Here is a 26996-nt window from a genome sequence, read left to right as displayed (position 1 = left end):
CCTTCCTTTCGTATTTACTATCGGCTTAAGGATCCTTGTGGCATAGAGTGGTAAGCTGCAGTACTGCAACCCAAGCTCTGCTCATGACCTGAGTTTGATCCTAGTGGAAGCCGGGTTCAGGTAGCCAGCTCAAGATTGACTCAGCCTTCCATCCTTCCAAGGTTGGTAAAATGAGTACCGTTTCCTGGGGGTAAAGTGTAGATGACTAGGGAAAGCAATGGCAAACCACCCCGTAACAAAAGTCTGCCAAGAAAATGATGTGATGCGACGTCCCCCCCATGGGTCAGTAATGACTTGATGCTTGCACAGGGTACTTGCACAAGGTGCTTGCACCTTTACCTTTTTATCTAAAACTAATATAGAAACTGCAGGCACAATCGCTGCATAAAATGTGAAATGCTAAACCTGCATAAAATGTAAAGTCATTCTAAACCACTCCCACAAGTCTCAGCATATCTGAAAACAATATAAGGGCAAGATAAAAGATTTAGGTCCTGACTGATACAGTGACATCCAGCACTGGGATATATGGGAACCTGTGTGTGTTTTAGCTGTCCAAAGCAGCTGTAAGGGAAGTTATAGGGATTGGGGCTACAACGATGAGGACAAGGGGGTTCAACCCTTCCCTCCTCCACAGCATTTCCCTGATCAGAAATGTCCTAGGCTGCGTATAGCCCGTAAGGCAAAAGACGACAAGCACAGCATGTATATTTCTCCCAGCCTACCCCGGTGCTTGTATGGAGCCCCGTGGCGCAGAGTGGTAAGCAGCAGTACTGCAGCCCAAGCTCTGCTCACCACCTGAGTTCGATCCCAGTGGAAGCTGGGTTCAGGTAGCTGGCTCAAGGTTGACTCAGCCTTCCATCCTTCTGAGGTCGGTAAAATGAGTGCCCAGTTTCCTGGGGGTAAAGTGTAGATGACTGGGGAAGGCAATGGCAAACCACCCCGTAAAAAGTCTGCCAAAGAAAACGTCGTTATGTGACGTCCCCCCATGGGTCAGTAATGACTCAGTGCTTGCACAGGGGACTACCTTTACCTTTACCTTTACCCCTGTGCTTATAGCAGCTACTTTCTATAAGGAAAACAGAACGGGGGAAAGTTAAACTACACCTTCTCCAGCACCATGAAACAGAGGGAGAGAAAGCCACAAAAAAAAGTTTCATTAAGACTAGCAAAATTTCTCAGCAGGATTCTGCACAGCCACACATTACACCAAAGGCATTCACATATACTGTGGAATCAAGGAGAACAGCAAGCCCTCAGAATATCAACTTTGTATAATGTGCATGAGGAAAGTACTTCTCAAATTCAGTATGTGCCAGAAAATGACTTCTCACCTCCAATCATGGCCTGTTCAGGCAGTTCCAAACAAGCAGCGATGATCCCTCGCAAACCTGCATTGCTCTGATACCCCCTCCAATTGCATTAACCCTGTTAATCCCCAGGCATATACCTGCAATCTAGAAACCACATGAAAACTGCTGTGCAATAGCCAAATTAACACTTAGCATTGTCTCCATGCAGTCCAGTGCCGTTATTATGCTCTCCATTCATTTAAAAAAATTATTTTTGATTTGCTGCTAATAAAGCATTGTTGACATCCTAAGGCCCCCAGCAGGCCACCACCAAAGCAGGACTTTAAGACCAGGCTGTGAATCTGCCAGGAACCAGAGAGATGAATCCAACCCTGGAATGAGTACATGACCCCACTGGCCAATGGCCTGCCTTTCTTCAGGAACACTGATTCTGGGCTTAGCTATTGATAAGAGCAGGGCTTTTTTCAGCAGGAACGCAGTGAAATGGAGTTCCAGCACCTCTCGTGTCTGGTGGCCCCACCCCCTGATCTCCAAACAGAGATCATTTCCATATGCAAAAGAACTTCCTCAGGATACAGTGAAGCCTCCCGCCATTAGCATTCCACACCCTGGGAAACTCTTACAGGATGACTCAGCTCAACCCCACCCCTTCTGAGTAGATACAAATGACCTACATCTTTTCCACACTGTGACACTGAGAGATCTCTGTCTTTTGGTGCTACACCTCTGAAGATGCCAGCCACAGCTGCTGGCGAAACGTCAGGAACTACAATGCCAAGACCACGGCAATACAGCCCGGAAAACCCACAACAACCATCGTTCTCCGGCCGTGAAAGCCTTCGACAATACATAGAGATCATTTCCCCCGGAGGAAATGGCCATTTTGTAAGGGAACCCGTGTGATTCTCCCTCATTTCCCTCTTGAGAGTTCCACCCCCTTTTTTCCCAGAAAAAAACACCCTGGATAAGAGTAGTGGATTTTTGTTCAAGTACTCCAAAAATGGGATTTATCACAATTACAAAACTTTTTTGAAAGAAGATTTTACTCTCTTCCCTCCTCTTCTGCTGCGTTTGTCTCACGTTAAGATGGTGGGAAAGGCGTGTTGATCAACAGGCTGGATCTTCTTGCTACACTTCTGGCTTTTAATTACATCTGCTGCCTCGGCTAGTGCTTCTGCTCAAACGCATTTTATTTTAAAACATATCACAGCATTCATTTCTTCATGAAGATTTTCAAAATAAATGCTCCTTTGCACTGAAACCACCTCGTCTTCTATTAAGTTGCATCCACGAGGAGTATTCTCTCTACCTTGGCTTCCCAGCTGCAGCACTTTTTCCGGGGTGGGTGGGAGGGGGGCATCCACATGATGTCATCTCCTAATTGTCCAATTTCCAGGCTTCCCCAGTTCATAGTACATTCTCTCTCAAACCTGTTTTCTGGGGGGAAATGCAGTCCCAAGTGCATTAGTAAGCCAGCTGGACAGGCAGGTGCAGATTTTCAAAGGTCCCGCCACATCGGCACGGTTTTCCTTCGGTCAGCCTCTCACAGCTGCCATTTTCTTTCCCACATCCCTAGATAGCTTTTTCCAAGCTCTTCACTAAAGATTAAAAAATAAGCCTCAATGGAAGACAGCTCTGCCTAGCCCGGAGAAAAATGCATGTGGAGCAAAGGTAAAGGATCTGAGCCTTTTAATGAAAACTTGGAAATCAGAGGAACTAGGAGATCATGACAAAAGATCACTGCAACATAGCAGTGGTATTTCACATAGTAATCACTGATTTTTAATGAAGTTCTCAAAAAGCTCTCCACATGCGGGAGAGGACATGCCGGGCACAAGAGTCTGATAAAAGCAGCAAGTGCCTGTACGGATGAGACCTTCAAAAAGGCACCCCTTCCTGTCCAGCTGGCTTTCCAATATGCTTGGAGCGCAATGAAATTGTGCAATGATCAATGAAAACCAATTCAAGAAAAGCCAAGTAATTAATTGGCTTCCAATCAAAACCCCATAAAGCCACCCTTTGCCAAAAGATTCAGCGCAACCAACCATGGCCAAGTATCTCTCTCCGCCATAAAGAAGTAAAGCCTCTCTATCTGCTTGAAAGGAAGCTTGAAAGGAAAAGGAGCTTGAAAGGAAAAGGAAAGTGTAACCAAGCAGGCATGTATTTCTAGATCCTAAACAGATGGTTCAGAAGCAAGTCCCGTCGTCCTCCTTCTGCCATTTTTGAACATAGCTACAAGGCTGAAAAGGAGGATGCTAAACCTTTCCAACTGTTCATTCTCCCTGTCATGATCTGGCTGTGCCAGGAAGGCCTAGCAAGGCCTCAGAAGGCTGTTAGCAGTGGGAGTAGGCCTGCCTACAATTCCCAGGAGTCCCTGGGCCGTTTTGGCACCATTTTTGGCCAATCAGAACACAGGGGGCTGGTGCTATATAAGTCTGGAGGGAAAAAAAACCTGCGTTCTTTCTCCCAGGGAGCAGGCCAGAGGAGGTTTCTGCTAGGGGGAGCGGCCCTCATCCAGGTAGGGTGAGAAGACAGGCCTGGCAGACAGAGGGACAGTGAGTTCAGTTGCACTAGGGCCTTTTGTTTATTTTGCTTTCACCCATCTATTGTTGATAAGGCACCTTGCTTCTTTGTTTGATATTAACTGACCTCCTTGTAAATAAATCCTTTTGTTTGTTGTTACTCTGCTGGGTCCTCACGCCTGTTTATTGGCCAAGCTATGGAGGTCAGAAAAATTGGGAGGGTACTCTGAGCCTTCCCAAGGGACCCTAAATCCCAGAGTGGTGGCAGCGTAAGGGGGCTCACCCCACCTGAGGCATGACACTCCCCAACTTAGGAATTTAGGTCAGAATGGGTTAAAGAGAACAGTATTGTTTTCTTCTCTCCCCAGGTAAGCACATATCTTGTAGGTAATTAGGGACATAAATGGAGAAGCAGGGGCAGTACTGAAACATCCTAGTTCTTGCTAAGGAGGGTAGAGAGAAGCACTCTATATCCTGATCTCCTATCAGTCACTGAAGCCACTGCCATTGAAGTAAGTGGAGTCCAGGGCACAGACCAACTTCTCCGGACAGGACTACTAGTAGTAGAGTAGGTATGTGAAGAGAGAGGAAATAAGGGTGGCACTGATGGCCTTTTGTTAGTTTTTAATAATCACTGATTTGCAAAGCCAGACCAGTTTGCATTGACATTTTCTTGATATCTGAAAGTATGTAGCATTCTTTGGTAAGTATAGAATGGCAAGTTTGTGTCCTGTAATAAATGTTCCTTTTTTCATCGGGAATGAGCTGAAGTAGCTGTAGTTTGCTCAGTTCATCTTTCTACATAAAAGGTGAGGCATATTGGCAACGACTCACTTATTATCCTGATGCAGGTGCACTAAGGGGCCTTTGGATGTGTCTGCGCCAGGATAAAAGTGAGTTGTCTGCGTGGCCTGGCAGGGCACTGTGGGGTCTTCTGAGGTCCTCTGAGGGACTGTGGAGCCAGCAGGAAGGTGCAGCATGGCTCCGTTGCCATCACAGAAGTGGCAGGGGGCCGAGGCAGGCTGCCTATACCACCACCGCCGCGGGGGGAGGGGCAAGGCAGGCCACCAGCACCACTGCAGGGGGGAGGCTCGCTGCTGCCTCCACAGCTGCTGCAGTGCATCCCCTCCAACACACCATGGAGGCAGCGGGAAGCCCATGGGGGGGGGGGCAATGCTCGCTGCTGCCTCCATAGCTGCTGTGGCCTGTCCCTCTCAATGTACTGTCAAGGTGGCAGGAAGGCACGCAGGAGGGGGCAAGGTTCTCTGCCACTTCTACAGCTGCTGCAACACATCCCCTCCCAATGCTTCCCTCCCAACTCACTGCAGAGGCAGTAGGAAGGCCGCGGGGGGGGTGGGCAGGCTCTCTGCCACCTCCACAGCCACTACAGGGCCTTGGTAGGGCTACATCAGCACTGCCCTCTCAAGGCTCCACTGCTAGAGCCTGTTGTATTTTTTCAGACAATGGGCTCTGCTGCTAGTATAATATAATATACATAGGATTGCTAATTCTGCGGTTGGACAATTTCTGGAGATTTGGGGGTGGAGCCTGACTGAGGATGGTGGTGTTTGAGGAGGAGAGGGACCTCAGTGGGCCAAAAGGTTATAGAGTTCACCCTCCAAATCAGCCATTTTATCCAAGGGAACTGATCTCTGTAGTCTGGAGATCAGTTGTAATTCCAGGAGATCTCCAGGACCCTTCTGGAGGCTGGCAACTATATTTTATAAGCATGCATACTACATTATGTGAAAATGAGGGCCATCTCTGTTGCCGTTATTAAGAGCAATGCCTTATTGTGGGCCCAGCACAGTACAGGTAGCATCTTTTCACTCTGAAACTACAGTCACTGGAAAAGTCACAGAAAGCTTTCTCGACCAATTCAACATCAGAAGGCAAAACCCTCAAAAAATGGAACATTTTAAGGAGAGACACTTTGGGGCAAAAAAACGCAGGAAATGTGTTTGGAAAATCATTGTATACTAAAACCCTTCTTGCCAATTAATATGGAAAGCAAACTCAAGAATCCCTTAAAAATCTTCTCCGTCTCTGCAGGCCACTGAATTTATGCTGTGGTTAGTTTTGTGTCATGCCGTGCTTGGCTCCATCCTGTATTTGTGTGTCCTATTTTGAGGATCAGGGAGGAGAGGAGACATTTGGCAAGAGCCAGGAAACAATGAGGAAACCATGGAAAACCCAGTCTGTGAATTCCCCATTGGCTAAAGACAGTGCAACTTAGCACTGAGGTCATGAACAACTCCAGTAAGCAGTTCTAACATTGAGGCAGTTCAGCCTCCAAGGCCAAGCTGCCCTTTCAGTACCTAGCAAGGCTACTGCTTGCCCTACTTAACAGGCAATAGCTTTCCTTATGGATCCCTTGCAGGGTTAACGCTTCAGTGGAAGCCTGTGACATCCTTTTGCTATCTCAGGCAGCTATTGCTCCAGCATAGTTGACCAACATTTAAAATAAATATATAATATTCCCTCCTAACAAATATATTTTCCTTCTCTGTTGGTTCCTTTTTTTTCTGTGCAATTTTCATACCCCTTGAGAGCATGCACAGTGCCAAACAAAAGCTCATTACTAGCCTTACCATATGCTTCCTTTCAGCAATATTGTGAAACCACACAGATATTGAATGGGCCCACAAGAGTCTTTATAAGGGATGCAACTAGAATACACTCTAATTTGACATTCCCCAAGTCAATCTTTCCCCCCCAAATGACTTGCCCAATGTTAGACCTGATTCTTCAATATTGATCTTAATGGCGATATGGGATATTTTACCAAAAACTTAGAACGCAAACCCTGCGGAAAGCCATCCGTTATATGTGGGTCCAAGAAAACACAGCCAGTGAAATAGAGTGGATTAAAATTCTCTTTGAGGCTTATGTAACCATTAAATGCTCATAGAGTCGTGGGCTGGGCAAGCCCAAGCAGAGTGGTCAGAGTCCAAGCTCCAGCACAAAGCCAAAGGGGAATTCAAGATTCAAAAGCTAAGTCCAATCCGTAGTCAGAGCATGAGACAAAACACCAGGGGTGTGTCCAGAATCTGAAATCCAGGTCAAGGCCATTCCAGGGTCAGTTACCGATAGCATCAGGTCTAGAAGTAGGCATAAGCACAATACAAGCACCATCAAGTGACTGCAGGTACATAACACTTTGCCTCCACACCTGGCAGTTCCTCCAGACTGGCTTTTATAGCCAGGCGTAGTTTGCAGCCAGCTGCTGGGGCTCACTCCTGATGCTACTCATCCCTGCTCTCCAGCAGCTGGTGTCGGCTCAAGGTGAGCACTGCACCGTCTCTCCTGCAGCTCTAGCCTCTGCTTCTGTCTGCAGTGCTCTTTGGGTATGGGTGAACCTGGGGGGGGGGGGTGGAAGCCCCTGGCTGGGCTTCCCCCTGTGGTTTTGGGGCCAGAGGGTGCTGGTGCCTCTGCCTCAGCTGCTGGCTGTAAACTCTGATCAGCCAGCAGCTGTTGATCCTGATCACAGGCTTCTGCGGAATCAGGGCTAGGGCTGGCTACACAGGGTTCTTCTTCTCCTGAGGAGTCCTGGCTGGTTACACGAGGCTCCTCTCCTTCAGAGGAGCCTTCAGACTCATCAATTACAGACAAGGCCATGACACATAACTTTTCAAACTTGGTCACGTTTTTTTCTTGGCTCGGGGGTGGGGAAGAACATTATTCCTCCCCACACTTAATTAAAATACGAAACATTAGATCCTGCCCCCTACTGCCTCTTTCCCTTCTGTTCCCACATACACTGCGACAGTATGGAAGCCCCTTGCCGTCTAACTACGTTACCTACTCTGTCTGCAACTTTATGAAGACAGACTGGATTCCACACCGCCGCCTCCACAAGAACAAGGAGAAGACAAAAAGAGAAAGGAAGTGCAGAAAGGAGGCATTTTCACACTGCTTACCGGCCATGGAACATCGCACCAAGCTCCCGGAACAACAGCATCTTCCTGGCCCAATTTCGTTCTTGTGCAAAATCGCACCAAGGAGATGCTGTCTTTCCAGGAGCTTGGCGCGGTGTTCCATGGCTGGTAAGCGTGTGAAAATGGCCAAAGAAGAGGATCTAGATGGGTAGAAAAGATAAGAGGGATGAAGTGGCAGGGCATAGGAATCCCTTCGTACAAGTTCAGCACTCCCCTGAGGAGGCCGCCTCACTGTTTGAAAACTTCAGGACCAAACTTCAGCGTCATATGAACCCACGAAAGTACCTTATAGTGAGAGACTATTGTTCCACGCAGCCTAATACTGTGCACCCAAAGAGTAGCAGCTCTCAGTACAAGAAAGTGGCACTCATCATATCAAACAGGCTCAGGATTAGTCCCATGTACCAGATCTGTAAAACGGGCACATCTACGCCTACAGGTTGCTTATATCGGGGACACAGCAGTAGTTGTCCCAGGATTTGGTTGGAGAACAAATGATGCAGAAGCTTTACTAAAACAAAGGAGGTCCAGGTCTGCTCAGTGCCCTGACATTAAACTTCCTGGGAATCTTGTTTAAGCTCCCTTAAGTTCTGTGATGGAGGCAGGGCGGGGGGGATGAGAACATAAGAACATAAGAGAAGCCATGTTGGATCAGGCCAATGGCCCATCCAGTCCAACACTCTGTGTCACACAGTGGCCAAAAAACCCAGGTGTCCTCAGGAGGCCTGCCAGTGGGGAAGGGACATGAGAAGCCCTCCCACTGATTGCCCCCCCCAAACACCAAGAATACAGAGCATCACTGCCCTAGGCAGAGAGTTCCATCTATACCTTGTGGCTAATAGCCCCTGATGGACCTCTGCTCCATATGTTTATCCAATCCCCTCTTGAAGCTGTCCATGCTTGAAGCTGCCACCGCCTCCTGAGCCAGTGAATTCCAGGTGTTAATCACCCTTTGGGTGAAGAAGTACTTCCTTTTATCCGTTCTAACCTGACTGCTCAGCAATTTCATTGAGTGCCCATGAGTTCTTGTATTGTGAGAAAGGGAGAAAAATACTTCTTTCTCTACCTTCTCTATCCCATGCATAGTCTTGTAAACCTCTATCATGTCACCCCTCAGTCGTCGTTTCTCCAAGCTCAAGAGCCCCAAGCGCTTTAACCTTTCTTCATAGGGGAAGTGTTCCATCCCTTTAAGCATTCTAGTTGCCCTTTTCTGCACTTTTTCCAGTGCTATAATATCTTTTTTGAGGCATGGTGAGTAAGTCAGTGGCCTCCTATAGTTCACTGGATTATTCAGAAGAACTAGTTCACACTTATGTGAACAACCTATTATCACTTGCTTGTTTGAAGGAGGCTTGAGATCAGATAGAACTTGCCCATCAACTCAGATACAATGCTTTGCGGTGCTATCCATTCCAGCATTCAAGCTGTGAAAAGAAAAATCATTTCACGTACTTAATATGTATGAACCAGACCTGAAGCAGACACAGGCCATGTGAAATGTTTTAGAGACAACATTAACATTTGTATTGTACTTTTGAATCAATAGGTTTTTTTAAAACTTTGTCTTTGTCAGGTGGTGACGGTATTATCACAACTCCAGCGGACATGCAAATAAGCTCACAGTAAACCGCATCCATCGAAATGAATAAACCACCACCACCATCATCAAAAGTTCCCAGTAAAGACTTATTACAATAGCAATGCAAAAAAAAATCCCATTTAAGAGTGAGACCTGGTTCTTTTCCCTCTGGCTGCGATAAACTTAGCATATATCTCAAAAGGGTAGTAAAATTTTCTCATTCCTGAGGGTAACAAAAATTTTGTAAAAACACACTATTTCAGTTCAATTCTTTCAAAGTGTAGAATTAAAGAGTTGAAGCAGTACAGAGCCAGAACCGATAAGTAAAGTGGATCCAATCCTCATGGATTGAATACACAGAAAGCCCGATGTGAAGTTCACCATGCGAAAGACCAAGAGACACTGATTATTAGAGAAGTCTCAAAGGGAGACACTTGCAAATCTTTACTCCCCAAATGATTACAACCAGGGCTCATTTCAAGGGGGAATGTGCAGGAACGCAGTTCGGGCAGTTCTCCAAAGAGGTCACATGTCAGGTGTCCCCGCCCACCTGACTCTCAGCCATTTTGGATTGGATTGGTGCCAGGTGGGGGAACCCTCCCCTGCCCAGCACTGACTCAATCTGGGCCGTTTTGGCCCTAAACCAGGCCCAAAGGGGCCACTTTCGGTCATTTAGGGCCCCTTTTTGCCATTTTGAGCCCAATTTCAGCCCTGAATGGCCAGGGCCATTCATACATACAATCTATAAGTATCATAAATATGTCAATAAATAATGCAACAATATAAACACATTCAACAAGCAGCACTATTTCTCCATCAAGATTACATAGGCACGGTGACAGACCGTCATTGCCTGACCAATTAGGTTTTTGAAACTCGAACATTGCTATCACATGGTGTGAATATTAATTTGTGCCCTTGAGGAAGTGTTCAGTGAAATGGGCCAATAACATGCTGGCAGAAGCCATTGGGCAGACATTTATTGAAGGCTTCTATAGGCATTGAACTTTGAATGAAGGGCAATGCAGGTTCCCGGTGGTGGTTTAATTCTCATATTGTTTCATACTTACCATTTGGCCTGGAAGACTTCCATATTGTATCCTGAATGAAAAATATTGTATTGCTGTTTGTTGCATGTATTTATATTGTTGCATTATTTACTGACATATTTATGGTATTCATAGATTGTATGTATGAAATTTGGGCAGTTCCTGCCATTGTTCACTTTGAGCACTTTAGCACTTTAATTATATGGATGATTGAGATAAATGTATTGAAAGTGATTGGTTTGGTTCCTGGGAAGTTTTCCTGTTCCTTGCATCTTCTCCAGGTGAACAGATCTTGGTAGTCTGGAGGTTCCAGGTATCACCTGGAGGTTGGAAACTTTATTGTGGCCCCATGCCTGCACAGTTGTAATCAGGGGTCATTTCGTAGAAAAAGAGCTGGAGGAACTAATTAGCATAACTCATTAGCATATGCCACACCCTTTAACATCACCAGAAGTGTGTCATTAGCATGACTGATTTGCATATGCCACAGCCCCTGACATCACCTATTCTGGCTGCTTTGGACCCAATCCTGGCCATTCAGGGCTGAAGTTGGGCTCAAAATGGCAAAAAGGGGCCCTAAATGACCAAAAATGGCCCTTTTGGGCCTGGTTTAGGGCCAAAATGGCCCAGATTGAGTCAGTGCTGGGCAGGGGAGGGTTCCCCCACCTGGCACCGATCCTTGTAGTTTCTGTGTCCCAGGCACCTAGTTTCTGTGTCCTTCGTACATAGCACCTAGAGAAAATGGCAGCTTTAGAGGGTGGGATCTATGGCATCACATCCCTGCTGAGTTCTTTCCCCTCCCCAAATACCACCCTCTACCATTAAATCGCCAGGCATTTCCCAAGCTGGAGTTGGCAGCTCTAGGCCACAAATTTTAGTTGGCCTTAGAAGCCATTGTGCTACATTTCTAAGGTGCTGACTGTTGCATAGTGGATCAATGACAATGACATTTGATTTATATAAGTCATCCTTCAGGATGACTAAACACTAGAGGTGGGCACGATCGCAAAAAAATTACTAATTAAGCTGATCGGGGATTGGCGCTGGCAACGACCCCAAATCACCGATCCACACCGGTCATCTCCTGTTTCCAATCCAGGGATCGGGGATCAGGGAGGCCAAAGCAGAGGAGCACCCCGCTGTTCCCAGCTATGTGGGAAGGTGGGTGGTGGCAGCAACCGCCAGGTCCAGCAGGCACTGGGTGGCGGCAACGAGCCGCCTCCCCTCAGGGAGGGGACGTTCACACACACACACACACACACACACACACACACACACACTTAGAGCAGGGGGGGAGTTTTTTAACCGGCGACGAGCTGCTTCCCCTCAGGGAGGGGACGTTCACACACACACACACACACACTTAGAGCAGAGGGGGGGGGGGAGTTTTTTAACCGGCGACGAGCTGCCTCCCCTCAGGGAGGGGACGTTCACACACACTTAGAGCAGAGGGGGGGGAGTTTTTAACCCAGTGACGAGCCGCCTCCCCTCAGGGAGGAGACGTTCACACACACACACACACTTAGATCGGGGGGGAGTTTTTAACCCGTCCCTGCCTCTCCAAATAGAGAGAGAGAGACACCCCTTCAACATGTTTCAGCCAGCTTTTTAAAAAAAGCAGGGACAGAATCCTCCATTCCTCCCCACCCGATTTTAAAAGCAAGCAGCCAGTCTTCCAAAAGCATATTTTAAACACACACACAGAGCCGTGAATGAGGTTTCCCCACAAAATACAGTGTTTTAAAAGCAGGTTAAAAACAGAGAGTGACAGACAGAAAAACAGCCATTCCTCCCACAAAGCCGTTTTTTTTTTAAAGCAAAAAACGTTTGGAGTGCCCATGGCTACAGAACACCCCCTTCCCCCTCCCTCCCCTGGCTGTCTTCCAACTGGTGAGTGCATTGCTGCTCCATGGTTGGAAGGAAGCCCTGCTGATCAAGGCAAGCTGGGCTTCCATTCGGGTTTCCAGGGTGACAGAAGGAGGGCAAACTCAGCTCAGGCATTCCCCTGGCTCCATTGCCAGAAGAATAGATTACTGGTGCTGGAGTGATTGGATCTCTGATCAGATACCGATCGCCCCGATCAAGCCCCCCCCCCCCCTGAACGCTGGATCGGTCGCTGTGGACGGCACCGATCCGCCAGGTCCCAATCGTGCGAACGCCATTATTGTGGGTATTTTTCTATCGTAATGCCAATCGTGCCCATCTCTACTTAACACCCACTCAGAGCAGTTTACAAAGTATGTTGTTATTATCTCCACGACAAAACACCCTGTGAGGTGGGTGGGGCTGAGAGAGCTCCAGAGAGCCGTGACTGACCCAAGATCACCCAGCTGGCTTCAAGTGTAGGAGTGGGGAATCAAACCCGGTTCTCCATATTAGAGTCCTGCGCTCTTAACCACCACACCAAACTGGCTCTCACCCAGTTTCCTTTAACTTGAAGGTTCCTTTATTAACAGTAGCTGTCGGGCAGGTAATTTGGCTTGGAAGAAAAGATAAAAACTCTGCTTGTTTATGAGCCCCAGGGTTGTGCTGACCTAGTTCTGAAGACTTCTTTGTAGGCCCTGGTGGCCTTCAGGCTTCTAGCAGAGAAAGTGAAACTGTCCCCCTCCTCTCCTGCTTGCACTGAAGCTTACCGGGATAACGTCTTACGGAGGCAGTGCACAACAACCTTCTGTCTTCGCTACCACTGTAGACTTCCCTTGGAGCTTGATTCCACAGTGGTCTCAGCAGAGGAAACTTCTTCTCCAGGTTACTCAGTGACATGGTTATCACTTTCCAGTGATGGAGAAGAGAGATCCTTAAAGACAGAATCAGGATAGCATCCTTCAATTAATTCAGAATCTGTTATTTGTGGACTGATGTCTTTAGATGTCTTGGGAAATGAGCACAACAGAGGAGGGGGAGCGACTCTTCCCTCCTTTGTCATGCTCATTTTCCAATATGAAGAAGGAAGGAGTTGTGGTGCGTATGTGCTGAAGACAAGCGGGGTGAAAACGGACTCCAAAGGGGTGGTTTTCACTCACCTCCATTTCAATATGCACCAGGATTCCTCCATGAAGGGGGAGCGCAGGAGCAGGTGCATGCTCTTTTCTTGCCTTAAAAACTCTAGGAGGGGTTGCCATAAGTCATCTATGACTTGACAGCACTTTTCTCCACCACCACCACCAACAAGAACCAATTAACCCAATGTGTTTGCAGAAACAGGTGCTGAAAACAGGTCTGGTGGTCCAAGTGCCACAAAGCCTGTTTCGCTGGGGACAATGAGTGGCATACCAGTAATATGGCACACTGCACACGCGTGCATCATCCAAGCAAATTTGTGGAGCCTCAGAATATTTCTTCTCTTTGCGTGCACAACTTGATGCAGATCGCTGGATACGACAGAAGTCAAATCAGAGGCATAGATCCTGTGATAAATCTTTATGGCTGGAGGGAGTCTCTGCCAGAGGAACATCCACATCTCCCCCTACCAGTGCAGCCCCAAATGATCTTCGAAATGCTGTCAAAAGACACAGGAGCAAGGGGAAAAGAAAGTCAGCAAGTACAATGCCTTTCTTCATGTTTAATCGTGCTTAGTCTTTATATACCACTTGGCCATTCAAAACACTCCACACATTCTGGTAACTTTCAACATTCCTGTAAAATGGGCCATCATTATTTATTTCCGGTACTGGAAAACCACTTTGCTTTATTGCTTGTGTTCAAATAACAGATTGGGAAGGCGGATGAGCAAATAGGGACCATGCTGAGAAAGCTCCATCCAGTTCTTTAATATATGGACCAATTTTAGCAGTGAAGCAGTAGCGTAGAGAGTATTAAGGTAAATGGCCCAGATCAGGTCTCTAACAGGTGGTGGATCACTCTCCCGTCCAATCCTAACCATTTTGGGCCCCTTTTTGGCCATTTTGGGCCCCTTTTTGCCATTTTAGGCCCAATTTCGGCCCTGAATGGCCAGGATTGGGTCCAAAACAGCCAGGATAGGTGACATCAGGGGGTGTGGCATATGCAAATCAGTTGTGCTAATGGCACACTTCCAGTGATGTCAAGGGGTGTGGCATATGCTAATGAGTTATCCTAATGAGTTATGCTGATGAATTCCTCTAGCTCTTTTTTTACAAAATGACCCCTGCTTTGAAGTAATGGACTTGGAGTATGGAATATACATAGAGAAAGCCATTCTGAGATGAAACTTTGGTTCAAAGATAAATAAGATCTGCAAGTAAAGAACAGAAAAGAACAAATTTTGAAGCCTTGTCAAGTTACGTAACAATGCTTATTGTTTGTTCGCTTTTCATTCTAACACTATCTCAGCATGCTGAGTAAATAATGATTGCTCTGCCAATATGTTTTCCTCATTTTACACATAATAAAAAATTGCAAAATGCTTTGATGCTCAAAAGAGGATGTGGAATTTATTAGTGTTGTCATACTAATACCAGGACTTCAGCTTTGCACTATGAAATGTGAGGAAAGAATTTATCTAAATTCGGGATACAATGCAGCTTATATCCACAGTCAGGGCTTTTTTTCTGGGAAAAGAGGTGGTGGAGCTCAGTGGGTTGCCCTTGGAGAAAATGGTGACGTGGCTGGTGGCCCCGCCCCCTGACCATTTTCAAGAGGTTCCGGAACTCCATTCCCCCACGTTCCAGCTGAAAAAAAGCCCTGTCCACAGTAGATTGTTTTGTGGGTGTAAGCATTTCTGCCCATAGAGCACAATTTTCTCACCTACTGCCTGAAATGCCACATGAAAGTTTATTCTTGGGGATTCCTTTTCCTACAGGAACAGGATTTCAAATGACCATGCAGGGGGGCTCTCTATGGGCAGAAATCCTTGTGCTTGTGGAAATATTCATCTGATTCCAACCCTTTAGTTATTACCAGGGCTTTTTTTCAGTAGGAACACAGTGGAACGGAGGCCTGGCACCTCTTGTGTCTGGTAGTCTCAACCCCCCGATCTTCAGATAGAGATCAGTAACCCTGGGGAGGTAATGGCCGTTTTGTAAGGGGGCCTGTGTATTTCTCCCTCATTTCCCTCTTGAGAGTTCCGCCACCTCTTTTCCCAGAAAAAAAGCCCTGTTTATTACTTTGATTTAGCAAGATTCCAGTAGCACCCACAAGATTTGCAGGGTATAAGCTTTTGAGAGTCTTTTGATGTTGAAAGTCCTTTGATGAAAGTCCTTTGCCGTCTCAAAGAATTTTCAAGACTCCTTTGATTCTTGAAAATCTTGTTGTTCTTGAAGAAAAAAGGCTTATCTCACCATAAGCAATCTTTATCTTTGTCACAGAGGACATCTCTCTTGGTCTGTAAAGTTAATTATTCCCAGATAGAGTTAAGAAATGAGGCTGGCAAGTCTTACTGTCCATTAGACTCCATCACAATAGTGAGCGAAGATGTGGAAGAAGAAGTGGACATTGCCTTCTCTATGACTTAGGTCATATCCTCCAGTGGATAAACTTTTCTTCCTTCACGATGTGTTCAATAATTTAAAAACAGTACAATCCTTTTACGTTCCAGGGCAGGGACCCTTCATTGGCCATATGTTTTGGGAAATCAGCAGGAGTTAGGTAAGGTTAAACCTCACAAGGAAACATATTCTACTTTCTTTTCATGCCTTCATTCCAGGATTGGCCTGGGATGTTGTGATGCTCACCATCTAAAACAGAAGGCATGCCGGTGTTTATGAGAAAGCCTGTACTGTTGACCAAGAAATCCACCTCCCTCTAAACAACACTCCTTACCTACTTTTCTGAATACATTCCATACAGGAGGAAAGAACCGGTATCTCTCTAGGAATCAATGGCCTGCAGCACAGGATCCCAGTAGATTGGAAGAAACCACAGTCTACCATTTCTGATCCTTGCATCCTTCTTCAATGTGTAAGTTACAACGATCCAAGGATAAATTGTCATCTTTTTTACTGATTCTATTCTTGTGTCTTCAATAGGAGTTTGGTACACAGAAATGTGTAAACGGAGACTTTCTACAATACAGTGTTTTTCTAAACTCTCTAGATTAGCATTGGAAAAAGTCCTAAAGTGCTCTCTCTCCCCTTCCTCCAACCAATAGATGGCCGGTTAGTCTTTTAAAGTCAGGTGACTGGAATGGGGCACTGTATCAACCAGCAATTAGCATTATCAAGGGATTCAATTATTGCATTATTCAAGAGCAGCAATATACAAATGAATGCAAGAGCGTTTAAGTGCAGTATTGCACTATTCTTAAACAGTGCAATGCACTACGCATGGAATGGTAGTTTAAACACTCAGGGTAATATTGGTAGGAACACAATAGAACTCGGGAGTGAGAGTGGGATGGCAAAAGAGGGCCATGTGCAGAGACAAAGGGACCAAGGGAGGAGAAGATTGTTGGAGAAGAAAACACACTATAGGTAACTCTATGCTAATCCTAGAAGCCTCTGAGCCAAGATGGAGGAGATGGAGTGTTTGGTGCTAAATGACAATTTAGATATAGAGGGTGTTTCAGAAATGTGGTGTAATGGGAGAAATCAATGGCATGCTGTCATCCATGGGCATAAGTTCTATTGGCTGGACAGGGAGGGACATGTTGGTGGGGGGGAGATTGCATTGTATGTCACAAAGGCCATACAATCAAATAAGTTAGAAAACATTAAGGGAATGAACTCCCCAACAGAAGCAATAGGGGTGGAGATATTGGTCCCTAAAGTTTACTTCAAAGTGGGGGTGCAGTGGTTAAGAGTGTTGGGACTCTAATCTGGAGAACCGGGTTAGATTCCCCACTCCTCCACTTGTAGCCAGCTGGGTGACCTTGGGCCAGTCGCAGCTCTACCAAAACTCTCTCAGCCCCACCCACCTCACAGGGTGATTGTTGTAGGGATAATAATAACATACTTTGTAAACCGCTCTGAGTGGGTGTTAAGTTGCCTTGAAGAGCGGTATATAAATCCGATGTTGTTGTTGTTGTTGTTATCATCCCACCTGATCAAACCCTTGAAGATAATCTGGGGGTGGAGATGAAAATAAGGGGGTTAACTAAAGCAGATAATGTTGTGATGATGGGTGACTTCAACTACCCTCTCATCTTCTGGGTAAACATGTGTTTGAGTCATACTGTAGAAATGAGATTCTTAGACATCATAAATGACCGTGCATTGGAACAGTTGGTCACAGAACCAACTAGAGGGGCAGTGACCTTGAACTTGGTTTCGAATGGGGCTCAAGCCCATGTATATAGCATTGCTCCATTTGGGAACAGCGATCACAATGCTATTAAGTTCAGCATTCATGTCAATGGAAAGTTGTCCCTAAAGTCCAAAACAGTAGCATTGGATTTTAAAAGAGGGAACTTTACAACAATGAGGGGAATAGTTAAAAGAAAGCTGAAAGGGGAACACAAGACAGCCAAATCATTAGGGGATGTTTGGAAGCTAATTAACCACACAATTGAAGCCCAGATAGAATGCATTTCCCAGGTAATAGGAAGGTATTGCCAAGTCTAAGAGAATGCCTGCATGGTAAAGACCCAAGTCAAGGAAGCCATAAAAAGCAACATGGCTTATTTTTAAAAATGGAAGGTCTACCCCAATGAAGTGAACAGAAAGGAGCACAGAGTCTGGCAAAAGAAATGCAAGTTAAAAACTAGGCAGGCAAACAGAGAATCTGAGGAGCAGATTGCTAAGAGCATCAAGACGAACAAACATTTCTTTAAATTTATCCAGACTAGGAAACCAACCAGACATGTAGTTGGGCCTTTGGGTGACCAAGGAATAAAAGGACTGCTAAAGGAAGATAGGGAGATGGCACAGAACACAAAGGCATACAATGAAGCTGATGGCCAGTAGATTTAGGACAGATAAAAGGAAATATTTCTTGACAGAATGGGTGGTTAAGATTTGGGATCCAATGCCTGAGCATGTAGTGATGGCTACAGGCATAGACAGGGGATTAGACAGAGTCATGGAGGATGGGTCTATCTTTGGCTACTAGCCATGGTGTCTAAAGGGAATCTTTACATTACCTCTGAATACCAGTGCGAGGAGGCAACTTCAGGGGAAGGCCTTGGCCTCTATGCCCTGTTATTGGCCCTCCGTGCCAACTGGTTGGCCACTGTGTGAGACAGGATGCTGGACTAGATGGACCATTGGTCTGACCTAGCAGGGCTCTTCTTATGTTCTTAAAGAGAGACAGCAGGCTACATCACAGGAGCCTGAGGGAAAGGTTCCGGAAGGTTCCGGTGAGTGTCCGTTGGTTTGGACAGAAGGCCATACTATACAGAGTAGGAAAGGTTTCTAGACTTTCCAGACTTTCAGGGCCAATCATCATCATGCCAACTTGCTCACTCCTAAGGAGATTTTGAACTGAATCCAGCCATCATCAAGAAAGTCAGGTGAGAGTTGTTTACAGTCGTGTTCTTTCAACATTCCTGATTCTGGAGACCAAACAATGACAGGGGAGAGAGAACAGGCCTTGTGTTCCTCTCTTTATAGGAAAAAAAAAGAATGTTGCTTTTAAATTAAACGTGAAGGCTGATGACCTAGTAACTCAGTGCCTGATATCTGTCATTATCCAGAAGGCATGCATGGTTGCCAACCTCCCGGTGGAGCCAGAGATCTCATTACAACTAGTCTCCAGACAACAGAGAGAAGCTGCCATGAAGAAATTAACTACTTTGGAGGGTAGACTCTATGGCATTATACTCCACAGAGGTTCCTCCCCTCCTCAAATCCTGCCTTCCCGGTCTCCAGCCTCAAATCTCTAGGAATTTCCCAATGCGGAGTTGGCAACCCTACAAACAGGCAAAGCTAACAGTTTTGTGCTGTGTTTTTGAAAGGTGAAGGAGGCTGGAGAAAGAAGTTATGCAGTCCAATAATCTGTGAGAGTGCCGTCATGAAATATGCAAGTTTGGATCTCATAGGGTCAGAGGCTTCAATGTACTATACCTAAAATCCAAATGCGTACTTTTGTTTGGAGAATTTCATAGCCATGCATCGAAATAAGCAACATTTTTTCCCCAAAAAGTGCACAGTATCTCCCTTCTCTCTGCTCTACTGACAATAATTATGTCTCTCTCAAGTGGAGCGCAAGTAGAGCACAAGCGAACAGGGAGGAATACATGTGAGCCTGTTCACTTGCCGTTCAAGTGTCATTCGTCACTTGTAGCTTGGCCCTGAGTTGGCAGCTTGTGTTGGGGGGGGGGAAGAGGCGGCAATGTCACTAGACTTCCTCTCCTCACTACAGCCCCTCAGACTGTGGCATATTTTGTTCAGAGAGGATCCTCACAGAGGATTCTCAGACTGCTAGAGGAAAGGGAAGACAGTGATCCAGTCCACCAACTCCTTCTGTCAGTTTATCTGCAAGATCCAATTCACAAAGTCCAAAATACATATGTAAACATGTATCTATTCTGCCAAAAAAACCCACCACCCTTTCATAAATCTTCATTTTTAAAAAAATCAGAAAATCTGGTATCATGAAACAATGTGAGAGAAACATTCAAGACACCCATCCACAACTAGTACACCACTCTCTTGTGGAAACTTTCTTTCTCTATAGTTCATTCCAAGTTCTTCTAATTTTGCAGTGTTTCCATATGTAATGTCAGCTGTCTCATAGCAAAGATCAACTAAACTAGACAACCTTGACTAGCATACCGCATCTTTCCAGGAGGGAGTAATTAAGTACAAGTGGTTTTCCGCGAATACAAGAGAGACCATGCTAATTCACTTAGCCAGGTTTTCAGTCCCAAAGAACTAATATAGGCCTTCAGAATTTAGGATGCATGAGCTAAAATTCACATGAATATGTCAATAACAGCAGCAACAAAAATTGCTAGATATCATTATTACTATATACAGGGCTCTTTTCTAGGAAAGAGGTGGTGGAACTCAGGACTGCACAATGATGTCACTTTGGGTCAGCTGGAACAAGGGGGAGTTTTTAAAGTTTAAATTGCCCTTGGCAAAAATGGTCACATGGCCAGTGGCCCCACCCCCTGATCTCCACGCAGAGGGGAGTTTAGATTGCCTTCTGCGCTGCTGGAGCAGCGCGGAGGGCAATCTCAACTCCCCTCTGCCTGGAGATCAGGGGGTGGGGCCACCAGCCATGTGACCATTTTCAAGAGGTGCCGGAACTCTATTCCACCGCATTCCAGCTGAAAAAAAGCCCTGATTATATACATACTGGTAAGCAGCTTTGCCTCTTTAGACAAACACATACCACAACTTACGGATTAGAGTTGCCAACCTCAAGTGGGGCCTGGAGATCTCCCAGAATTACAGTTTCTTTCCACATGACAGAGATCTGTTCTCATTGAGAAAATGGCTGCTTTGGAGGGTGGACTTTTATGGTGTCATGCCCCAAACACTACCCTCAAAATCTCTAGGAATTTCCCAACCCAGACTTGGCAACCCTTTTACTGATAGTCAATAGCTAAAAACAAACAATACAAAAACTATAAATTAATAAAACATTTAAAGCAGCATAGAAAGGGGCAGCAGCATAAAATAGCTAGGGAAAGTTTTTATAAACAGAAAAGACATAAAATTGGAAGTGGCAATGCACGTCTCCCTGCCCTGCATATCCTTACATCAATCTTTCCTCCAAAATGAGAGGGTAGCAACTTCCCATTTCCTTGGGGGGGGGGGCTAATACATGGAAGGTGTCCCTTAAAATCTGAACCTCTCCTGTTTTCACCTCCCAGGGAAATACAGGTGGATCCTTTATTCCTGGAGAGCCTATCGCTGTGGTGATTATGTTTGGTTCAGATTCCTTCATTCCCAGCAGCCCCATCAACAGAAAGGCCAGGCTGTGGCCCACAAACGGGCAATTGGGGCCGGAAAAGAGATGGAACCTGAAAAATTCATCAACATTGGTCCATCACAAGTAAGTGTCCTTCTTTGCACTTTGTCTCAAGCATCTGTTCTATAGCAGTGTCCATATCACCTGACTTTCCTTTCATTCAATGGCTGCCCTATTCCTGTTTTTATACTGACAAAATTCAGCAGTGGATACTGCAGATATAAGATCACTGGGTTCAGTCCACTAACTGTGACTAGATGCCCACAGCCGTCATGCAAAGATATGTGCATTATATATATGAAGTATAAAATACAAAATCAGTTTGGCCTTCTAGATCAAGGTATTTCCACTGGTACCAGTTATACTAAACAAACTGTGGACTGGACTATAGGACAGTTGAGTGGATAGGGAACTGGTTAGAGGACAACACCCGAAGAGTGGTGGTCAATGGCGTTTCATCAGATTGGAGGGAAGTGTCCAGTGGGGTGCCGCAGGGCTCGGTTTTGGGCCCGGTACTTTTCAATATTTTTATCAATGATCTGGATGAAGGGGTAAATGGGCTACTCATTAAATTTGCTGATAATACCAAATTGGGAGGAGTGGAAAACACCCAAGAAGATAGAGTTAAAATTCAACAAGACCTGAATACTCTGGAGAAGTGGGCGGTTGTGAACAGGATTCAATTCAACATAGATTAAGTGCATAGTATTACATCTGGGCCACAAAAATGTGAAGCACAAATACAGGATGAGGGATACACTTCTGGGTAGTAGTATATGCAAAAGAGATCTTGGGGTAAGAGTGGACTGTAAACTAAATATGAGCAGTCAGCGTGATGTGGTGGCAAAAAAGGCAAACTCAGTCTTGGGTTGTATCAAAAGGGCCATTGCATCGAAATCACAGAAGGTCATAGTCCCTCTCTATACTGCCTTGGTCAGGCTGCACCTGGAGTACTGTGTGCAGTTCTGGAGGCCCCACTTCAAAAAGGAGGTGGACAAAATTGAGAGGGTGCAGAAGAGAGCGACGAGGATGATCAGGGGTCTGGAGACTGAGCCCTACGAGGAAAGGCTGAGGGCCTTGGGAATGTTTAGTTTGGAGAAGAGGAGACTGAGGGAGACATGATTGCTCTTTACATATTTGAAAGGCTATCATTTGGAGGAGGGCAAGGAGATGTTCCAGTTGGCAGCAGAGGATAGGACCCGAAGCAACCAGCTTAAATTACCTGCAGAAAGGTACTGGCTGGATATTAGGGAAAATTTTTTCACTGTCAGAGTAGTTCAAAGGTGGAATCAGCCGCCTAGAGAGGTGGTGAGCTTTCCTTCTCTGGCAGTTTTCAAGAAGAGGCTGGATGAATATTTGTCAGGGATGCTGTAGGCTCATCCTGCATTGGGCAGGGGGTTGGACTAGAAGATCTGTATGGCCCCTTCCAACTCTGTGATTCTGTGAAACTGCTCACATCTGCCTTAAGCAGATGATTTCTAAATTTGGTGCTGATAAAGAATGTGTTGGGTCAAGAAAATACATGTCACTTTTTAAAGAGTGTAGCATGATAGGAATGCATTTTCAGGTTCTTAAATCCACAGAAGATTCTTGGAGAGACAACAGACTATGGAAATCTAAACAAGTAGGGACAAAATCAATAAACAGACTTTGACCCAGACAGGGAGCTCTAAATGGCCTATCAGGCTTGGGCCTGTTTACTGTGCCAAAGTTACTACTAAAGTTTCATAACATGCCTGATTCATCATTCTGAGAAGGATCGCTCTCTGTGAAAACAGCCAAAGATGCGCATCAACTGTGTTAAATAAACTGAAACCTATTATTCTAAGATCTCTGTGTTCCTTCCCATGGATTTTGTTGTATCATTTAAAAAATAGCACCATATGTTTACAAAGGAAAAGGTCAGTCTGAGAAAATGATACCAAAGCTGTTTGGAACAAAGGTGATCCAAACAGTGTGGATTAATTCCATCTGGTCAGATCAAAAATGGTTTTCACTCAAAGCAGAAAGGAATCCGTAGAATTTTTGCCTTCTTTCCCGGGAGGCCCAATTGGTCAAAGAATATCCTGCCAACACTGTCCTTCCTAACGGGTATCCATAAAATGCCCTCCCTAATTCATGGATCCTCCCATTCCTTCACTGAAGCCTTCAGATATGGAGGCATGGGGCCAACTGAGAGAAGGCCACTCTATCTATATACATTGTTCAAAACAAGCTCTCATAGAAACCTTCAGGGCTTTTTTTCAGCGGGAACACGGTGGAACAGAGTTCCGGCACCTCTTGAAAATGGTCACATGGCGGGTAGCCCCGCCCCTTGATCTCCAGACAGAGGGGAGTTTAGATTGCCCTCCACGCCATGGCGCAGAGGGCAATCTAAACTCCCCTCTGTCTGGAGATCAGGGGGCAGGGCCACCCACCATGTGACCATTTTCTCCACGGGCAACCCACGGAGTTCCACCACCTCTTTTCCCAGAAAAAAAGCCCTGGAAACCTTCAATATATGACGATTGCTAGAAGCATAATAGTGTAGCGTACCAAGTTATGAAAACAGTCGGCAAATTTTATAGCGTAACTTTTCAAAAATAATCAGCTTTGCATGTTAACGTTGCCAGGCTCTGTCCGTTCTTTCTTCTAGACAGCAATTGACATATACTTGAAATAACGCAAACTATGCCCTGAAGAAAGAACTTGCCTTGTACACAGTGGGGCCTCTGGGAAATGTGAATGCATCCTTTCAGATGTGAAAAGTGTCATCTTTCTGTTCTATGAGCAAATCCTGCATCAAGTTCAAAGCTCATAGCTATCAACCCAATGTGATATTCTACAATATTCCATATACCTTCCGGTACATTTAGGTTAGGGTTACCAAATCCCGTTGTTACCTGAATTGGTCTCCTTGCAATAAGGGAATTATGTATGTGTGTGTGGGCGGGGGGGGGGGGGATTAGCAGCAAAGAAGACGGCCATGCAAGAGGCGTCTTGCTAGCTATGGGATCTTGCTATGGGATCTTATGCGCCACTGTCTACGAGGATCCCTTCCCCTGGAGAACCCTTTCAATAAGCAGGCAGATATTCAATCAAAAAGAGGTTTTTATTTAAAATATTACAGATCAATTGCACACAAAACACACAGCACACACACACACATACAGAGCTAATTAGAAAAAACAGGGAGGAAAGTTGGAGAGAGTTGCAGAGTTGGTTTTATAGTTACCAGGTCCAGAAGATTGAGGGTGTCCAAGGGAGAGCAGCTTCGGTGAGCAGTACTTCATGGCAAGAGGGAGAAGGGGCTCAGACATGCCATCTGAGAGCGTGTGGAGGGTCCAGAACACACACACACACTGGGCACATGGCAGGACAGTCATATATACTGTGAAACATGCTTTGAGGCAGGGCTGAGAGTCTCTGCCCTAAATGCCTTAATGGGTCTTCCCAGGGTGGGAGAAAGGACTGGGAAACCGTCTCCAGGGTGGGACAATGAATAAGGAAGGTTTGATTAGGTCTTCCTGGGAGGAACTATAGGTGTAAAAAGATTATTTGATGACCCGCAATGGCTGGATGGGCAAGGTTCCAATAGGCGAGTGGGTAAAGGGTAGAATTGGCAGGGTGTGTGAATGGATTCATTCAACTACTTCTGGAGACCTCCATTGTTCTCCGGAGTATGTGGCTAAGTTAGTCTTACTTCTCTTCTCACATTCCGGTACTTTTCCATCTCCTGCCTAGCCAGGCAGCTTGTCTGTGTTTTAAACACGTGAGCAGAGGGACTTATGATATTGCCATAATATCATGAGGGCAACTATGACCACTTACACTGTTACCGTGCCGATGGGAGGTTGCAGTCCTGTTGCTTACCTGTCTTGTGGCCCCAACATGCTTGCATGCACTTTGCATGGGCGGCCCTGCATGATGACATCACTTCTGGTTATGTCACTACACAGGTGCAGGAGCACGCAGGAACTTCGCAATGGGCCACTTTGGGCCTCAAATGGGCCCAATTCAGCTCATTTGGGGCCCAAATCAGCCCACTGCAAAGTGTACGCATGCTCTCGGGATGGTGCAGTGATGTCACTCCCAGAAGGAACATCATCACACCACCACCCCCAGGAGCACGCCTGGGAGGCCCATTCCTGCAGCCTTCTCCCCCATTGTCCAGTTGAGTGGTGGCGGGGGGTAGTGGGGGTTAGAAGGTGAAAGCGGGGCATCCTCTGCCCCATCCAGGGAATGGGATACCTTAGGTGCCTTTATATGGGCATTATATTGCTTTGATGTAGAATATCCAAATTCTTAAAAGATGTTTCAAATGTAATTGTATATTCAGTGGATATGTTTAAAAAATGAGATGATTTTCTATCTTAAATTTTGCAGGTTGTCCCCTCCCCTGCCCCCACCGTGAAAAACCACTATACACTCAAGTACAACTTGGGAGCAAGAAACAAAATTCCTTACAGTATCTGTCAACTGGCAGGAAGGCTAAATGGTTTTGAAGACCATAGACATCTATGTTTTGTGGTCTTTACAACAGGGTAAATAATATGCTTTCTAGCGCTCAGTTGAAGTATAGACACGAGAGTATCACGGAATCAAAGCAGCAAGAACAAAGCAAAAAGCCATGAAAACTAACTAGAAAAACAATTAAGGGAAGTCTAAGGCAATGTAACTTGTTTCTCTAACTAGTCTGGAGCAAATTAAGGTATCCTACTAAATAAAAGGCGAACAGTGTTCCAGACAACTCATTTCCTACCCTGGTGCACCTCCAGAGGGTGCTGCTGTGGAGGGAAGCCCAGAAGAGGCAACCTGGATTTCCCTCCGTGGCACGCCGTCCCTCTGAGAGTGTGCTGTGGAGGGAAGTCCAGGCTGGGATCAGGCACAGAGCAGGCAGCAATGCCTGCCTCCTGCCTTCACCTAGCTGGTATCAGGAGCAGAGCAGGTGGCAATGCCCACCCCCTGCCTTCACCCAGCCGGGATCAGCAGCCAAGCAGGTGGCAATGCCCATCCCTGCCTTCAACCATCTAGGATCAGATGTGGAGCAGGTGGCAATGCCATCCCCCCTTCACCCAGCTGGGATCAGGAGCGGAGCAGGTGGCAAACCCTGCTCCCCCCTCAACCCACCGGAATCAGCTGCAGAGCAGGTGGCAATGCCCACCTACCCCTTCACACAGACGGGATCAAATGCAGAGCAGGAGGCAATGCCCGCCCCCCTTCACCCAGCTGGCATCAGCAGCGGAGCAGGTGGCAATTCCCGCCCCGCCCCCTTCACCTGGCTGGGATCAGGAGTGGAGAAGGTGGCAATGTCGGCTCCCCACCTTCACCTAGCTGGGATTTATAGCTTTCTATAAATATAAAGTTGTCTTTATTATACTTAACAAACAATTCTTCTAATGAACTTTATAATTATATATAACCAGTGACAAGGTCAGAATGGACAAACAGGGTAAATAATATGCTCGCTAGCTCTCAGTTGAAGGCAGAAAGGAGTTCTCTTTTGGTAGATTTTTTCAAGTGACAAAAGGGATGACTTTTGTCCTGGAAAAAGCAACTTACGGATATTTATTTTGAAAAAATTATATCCCAAATTTCATGGCCAAAGCCATAAAAATCATAAATATTCAGTACAAAATAAATCCATTTTTCACCAGTCATTGAAAGTTTGACCGTCCGGGTACCATGTCAGTACAGGAGGGTGCAGCATTCCATAATCAGGGTGCCACAACGGAAAAGGCTCTTCATCTTATTGCTCATCTCAGCAGCAATAATGGAGGGATGTATCAACAAGAGCCTCGGATTTTAGTGAAGGGGAAGAGAATTGTGGGAGAAGGCAA

General features: G+C 45.9%; 1 protein-coding gene across 1 annotated transcript in view; it reads left to right on the top strand.

The window, feature by feature from the left end:
• The window catches only part of LOC129326893 (uncharacterized), a 62668-nt gene that overhangs the window by 1649 nt on the left and 34023 nt on the right, over positions 1-26996 (top strand). The window contains exons 3-5 of the mRNA XM_054975218.1: positions 13769-13942; positions 16168-16278; positions 21080-21261. Coding sequence (XP_054831193.1) covers positions 13769-13942; positions 16168-16278; positions 21080-21261 — 467 coding nt within the window. The remainder of the gene's footprint in view (positions 1-13768; positions 13943-16167; positions 16279-21079; positions 21262-26996) is intronic.

Source organism: Eublepharis macularius, chromosome 4 (assembly GCF_028583425.1).
Source record: "Eublepharis macularius isolate TG4126 chromosome 4, MPM_Emac_v1.0, whole genome shotgun sequence".
Lineage (NCBI taxonomy): Eukaryota > Metazoa > Chordata > Lepidosauria > Squamata > Eublepharidae > Eublepharis > Eublepharis macularius.
Note: the sequence above shows the minus strand (reverse complement) of the source record. Positions and strands in the feature narration are given on the sequence as shown.